The sequence below is a fragment of the Cryptomeria japonica genome, chromosome 4 (genome assembly GCF_030272615.1).
Source record: "Cryptomeria japonica chromosome 4, Sugi_1.0, whole genome shotgun sequence".
In the NCBI taxonomy this organism is placed as follows: Eukaryota; Viridiplantae; Streptophyta; class Pinopsida; order Cupressales; family Cupressaceae; genus Cryptomeria; species Cryptomeria japonica.
The window spans coordinates 300,728,338-300,733,909 of record NC_081408.1 but is presented as its reverse complement, the minus strand read 5'-3'; the positions used below and the strand labels follow the sequence as shown (position 1 = coordinate 300,733,909).

The 5,572-nt window shown below is 36.7% G+C and overlaps 1 protein-coding gene across 1 annotated transcript; it reads right to left on the bottom strand.

The window, feature by feature from the left end:
* Positions 1–1,749: 1,749 nt before the first annotated feature.
* On the bottom strand, positions 1,750–2,106 carry LOC131875100 (peptidyl-prolyl cis-trans isomerase-like). Its single transcript, XM_059219122.1, has one exon. It carries the CDS (start codon positions 2,104–2,106, stop codon positions 1,750–1,752), a length of 357 nt encoding a protein of 118 aa, XP_059075105.1.
* Between the last annotated feature and the right edge of the window lie 3,466 nt (positions 2,107–5,572).

Here is a 5,572-nt window from a genome sequence, read left to right as displayed (position 1 = left end):
ATGAAAAGAATATCAAAAGTGTGTACCAGTATACCAAAAATAATGCAGTAAAGAAGAATAATAACCATAGCATAAGAGACACACCATAACACAATATTTTAACCAAGAAACTCGGTCTGGGAAAAACCTCGGTGGGATTTGTGACCCACAATATTCACTGACTGGCCAATAAGGGAATATTACTTTTTACAATAGGGGCCTGCACATGCAGGAAGACCAAGTGCCTAGAGCTCACTGCTCAGTTACAAAAGAAGTCACACTGACTTACAAAATTGGTTTATACAAATCCAATGTCTTGTACTGCTTCATATCAGCATCTACTATACCAGATTCAGTACCAGTTTAAGTTCTACAATATACATAAACCTTATCCTAATAATTCACACATTAGGTATGCTATTATCTTTTCATGCTTCGCTTACTAAATGATCTACAATGATCTCATACTTATATGAGTCATGTTACAATCTACCAAGTCAGCTTACAAAATATTTTACAATTAAATACAAAATACATTTAAACAAAATTCTTGTAGGCCAAGGTGCCAGTAATCTTCCTTTTCGGTGCTGGTGATTTGTATGTCGGTGTAGAGTCTGTAATAACCACTTCCAACTTAAGGGTTCAATAATTAAAAAAAAAATTGAGACCACATAACACATTTGTAAAACTTCAACACAAGTATATTATAGCAAGTATCCAATTCCATACAATGTTGATAAACAATAGCGTATGGCTTCTACTGGGTACAACTACTCATAGCTTCTTCATTCATGAGTTTCTCTCACCAATCCATCATCATGCAAATCCTTTATTTCTAGGACCTGCATTTGTAAATTTGTCTACTTATCTAAATACACAATAGAAGGTTAGCATATATTATAATATGTGATTTTCACACCAAATCATACTAATACTTTAACCAATTCAATCATACAATAGATGGTTTTTTATTTTATAAAGATGATTAAGATATACATACTAACAGAAAGGTATAGTAAGATCAATGTAAACCCAAAAGGAGCATGACCTGAGGGCTAGACCTAATGTCTCGGGGGCTCATCACAAATGGCCTTGCCTATGTGAATGCGCAGAGACATCGTAGTTCGTGAAAACAACTAAAAACCCATCTAATATGATGGAATAAGAGTGGGTACGAAACCCTTTCTAGGGTCCAGTCCCCTAGACAGATCTCTCGTCGGCTGCCACCCACTAAGGTGAAACAGAAACGAATACCTTGATATAGATAGGGATTGGCTCGGGTTACAAGTACTAAAGGCTTATTGCTCACCATACAATCATTACTATTCATGATAAGTGTAACTGCTAATAGTACTATAATAATTGCTTGGAATCGAATCATCCTATACAAGAGACTATTTGGTGTGGGTTCTCCACAAGTTCAATAAGATTTAGTGATCAAGGAAACAACCAAGAATATGCACATGTCGAGTATGCACTACTAATTAAACATCAAGTTACTAAACATAATGAGACCCTATCATAGAGTTCTAGTACACTTCTAATCGATGACCAAAGTTAAATAATCGAAAGACTATGCATTAATATAATATCAATCCATATGCTAATAACAAACCACCAATTGCTTGTTTAACACTACTAAGGAAACATTTGCCAATGTATATTTTTCGTAATTTTAAATTGGCTAGTACACCATCAAAACATCTATGACTTAACAACTTCTTAAAACCAAGATTCAAACATCCCTATTACATCATAAATAAATCTCTACTATCCCTTACCATTGGTATTAGGCCCAGCATTCGCCATGGACAAGATTCTAGGGCCAGTGTGCTTCTTGGAAAAGTTCTCATCGACGAATTTGCTGACATAGTTAGATTCCCCACCCGTGCCATTGCCACGGGTAAAATCATCGCCCTGGCACATAAACCCTGGAATCACTCGGTGGAACTTGGAGTCCTTGAAAAGCAGGGGCTTTCTGGACTGCCCACTGCCTTTCTTGCTCGTACACAGGGCTCGAAAATTCTCAGTCATTTTAGGAGTACTGTCCACGTACAATTCCATCACGATCTGACCAGCTGGACTGTCACCAATCTGAATGTTGAAGAACACCCTTGGATTTGCCATGTTCATGAAAGCCTGCAATCACAGAGAAATCTTTACTTTAGCATGAATTATGTATGCAAAACATTTGAAGATAGCTGATGCTGTTCGTGCATGCAGCTCCATGCAGCTCATGCATTGCTATTCTTAGGATCTACCATATAAAACATCCATGCATCGTAATTCACCATCGCAGACCACAGGACACAAAAAAAAGCTATCTCCAGTTCTTTATTTAAGACTGTTAGTTATGAAATAATCTCCTATTTTTAGTGTTGAAGTTTGTTTGAAATTACAATGCATTTCAATGCAAGTAAAATTGGATATGCATCCTCTTTCTTAGGACAGCTAACTCTAGTTCCACCGTAGCAATCCATTTAGTTTGTAATGCACAGTATTTGATAAACTACCATCTAAGTTTAGAGTTGTGTTAATAGAGTTTCTTCGGTGTAAGTATTTGTAAGGCTGTGAACTCTTTAAATAACCAACCTTTTTGTAATTCTAATGTGCTGAAATAATAAAACAGGGTCTGCGTAAATTCTGGGTTCAATTTGGATGTTTCTAATTGTATGGTTTGGCTGTGAATTGTTTATTCTGACATAAATATTTATGTTTAATAGTTGGCTTTAAGAACAGGGGTAATTTTAGACTCTACAAGTGGTATCAGAGCAGGTAAAATTGTTTTGGGTTAAAGTTTTATTGTTGGAATTTCGCCAAAGTTAATCATGTCGAATTCTAACCATATGCCCATTCCAGAATTTGATGGGAATGATTATGATTATTGGTGCATTAAGGTGCTGACCTTTTTGATTGGAAAAGATTTGTGGGAGATTATTGAATCCGGTTATGAAGAGCCAACTGATTGGAATGCCCTTACAGCCAATGAAAGAACAGCAAGAAAGGAAGCAAGGAAAAAGAATGCTCAAGCTTTGTTTCACATTCAGATAGCTCTTGATAAGAGCTTATTTCCAAGAATATCAGGAGCAACAACTGCCTAAGATGCCTGGAAGACTCTACAAGAAGCTTACAGGGGTAGTGATCAAGTTAAAGTGGTCAAGCTTCAAACATTGAAGCGAGAGTTCGAGAATTTGAAGATGCAAGAAGCTAAAAGTATAAGTGATTATTGTGTCAAAGTCAACGATGTGGTCAATAAAATGGCTACACTTGGAGAAATTGTAAGCAATGAAGTTTTGATAAAAAAGGTGTTGAGATCTTTGACACCCAGATGGAATCATGTAGCAATAATCATAGAAGAAAGCAAGGATTTGACAAAACTACAGTTTGATCAACTGGTTGGATCCCTGATGTCTCATGAAGAAAGATTGAAAGATTCTTTTGAAGGTGTAGAGAAAGCATTTTCCTCTAAATTGCTAATCACAAAAAATGAAGATGCAAGTAGCAGTAGTGCCAAAATCAATCAAGGCCAAGGTAAAGGGCAAAGCCAAAATTATTCAAGAGGTAGAGGTAGAGGTGGCTCAAGAGGAAGAGGTGGTTTCAGAGGAAGAGGTAGAGGCAGATTTGATAAGAGAAATGTTCAATGTTATCATTGTAACAGGTATGGCCACTTTCAAAGAGAATGCAGATTGAAACAAAGTCAAAGTGCTAACTATGCTCGAGAAAGTAGTGAGAATCCTCCTGATCACTTATTTTTATCTTATGTCAAGGGTGAAAACACTAGTAAAGATGTTTGGTACCTAGATTATGGATGCTCTAACCATATGACAGGAAATGAGAAATTGTTTTCAACAAAGGATGGAAGTTTCAAATCCAAGATCCAGCTTGGTGATGATAAATCATTGGAGGTTGCTGCCAAAGGAGCTATGGAGGTCCAAACAAAAGAAGGTATAAAGAATATTCATGATATTTATTATACTCCACAATTGAAGCACAATTTGTTAAGTGTTGGGCAGCTATGTGAGAAAAATTATAAAGTAGTCTTTGAGAATAAGACTTGTACTATCTATGATAAGAATAAGGATAATAGGGTGATCATTGTTGTTCCTATGACAAGAAATAGGATGTTCCCTTTGAGGTTTGGTGAACATAACAATAGTTTGGCAAATATGGCTTATGAGGATTCAAGTTGGTTATGGCATCTCAGGTATGGGCATTTAAATTTTCATAGTTTGAAGTTTCTAACCTCACATGCATTAGTTTTTGGTTTGCCCAAGGTTGAGGAACACAAGGAGGTTTGTGAAGGTTGTGCTAAAGGAAAGCATGCAAGAGAAAAATTTTCAAAGGGAAATGCATGGAGGGCTCATCACCCACTTCAGCTTGTTCATTCAAATATATGTGGTCCTATGCAGACTAAGAGTTTGGGTAAGTCATTATATTTCATCACTTTTATTGATGATTACTCACGAAATTGTTGGGTATATTTTTTGAAGGCCAAAGATGAAGCCTTGGATACACTCAAGAAGTTTAAAGCCCTTGTGGAAAATGAGAAAGGGTGCAAGATCAAATGTTTAAGGACTGATCATGGAGGATAATTTTGCTCAAAGGCTTTCCAAAGTTATTGTGATTTTAATGGCATCAAGAGGCAACTTACTACTGCATACACACCTCAACAGAATGGAGTAGCTGAAAGGAAGAATCGTACTGTGGTTGAAATGGCAAGGTGCATGTTACAAACCAAGGGATTGAGCAATTCTTATTGGGGAGATGGAGTTGCTACAGCGGTGTACATCCTCAACCGTAGCCCCACCAGTGCACTAGAAAAGATGACTCCTTATGAAGCTTGGTATGGTAAAAGGCCTAATGTTAATCATTTCAAAGTTTTTGATTGTTTGGCTTATGTGCATGTACTGGATCAGAATAGATAGAAGTTAGATGCAAAGAGTGAGTCATGTATTTTTATTGGGTATAGTGAGAAAAGCAAGGCTTATAGATTGTATAATCCCCTCACTAACAAGCTTATTGTCTCAAGAGATGTGATTTTTGATGAAGGGGGAGTTTATGGTCATAAAAAAGGCCATGTTGAGAAGCCAAAATCTATTTTGAATGATGATATAATTGCTGATATTGATCATGAGCGACCAACTAATGTTTCTATATCCAGTGGTTTAACTCCACCAAGCAATCCTTCATCAAGTTCTTTAGTACCAAGTTCAAGTCCAGCTTCTTCTCCAAGTTCTACAAGGAAAGTAAGGAGATTGAGTGATATCTACCAAAAGAGTGGAAATCAAGTACACGAAGAAAACCCAATAGGTGAGACAGTGAATTTTGCTTTATTAGCCAAGGCTGATTTTGAACCATCATGTTTTGAAGATGCATGTACTAATGAAGTTTGGGTGAAAGCCATGGAAGAAGAGATGGATTCCATTCACAGGAATGACACTTGGGAGTTAACAGAACTTCCACATGACAAAAAAAGGATTGGCACCAAATGGGTCTACAAGACCAAATTTAACAGTGATGGGAGTGTTGAAAGACACAAGGCAAGATTAGTTGCTAAAGGCTTCACACAGAAATATGGAATTGACTATGAAGA

Coding starts and splice junctions, on each gene's coding strand:
- LOC131875100 (XM_059219122.1), bottom strand. CDS start 2,106: ATGGCAAATCCAAGGGTGTTCTTCAACATTCAGATTGGTGACAGTCCA.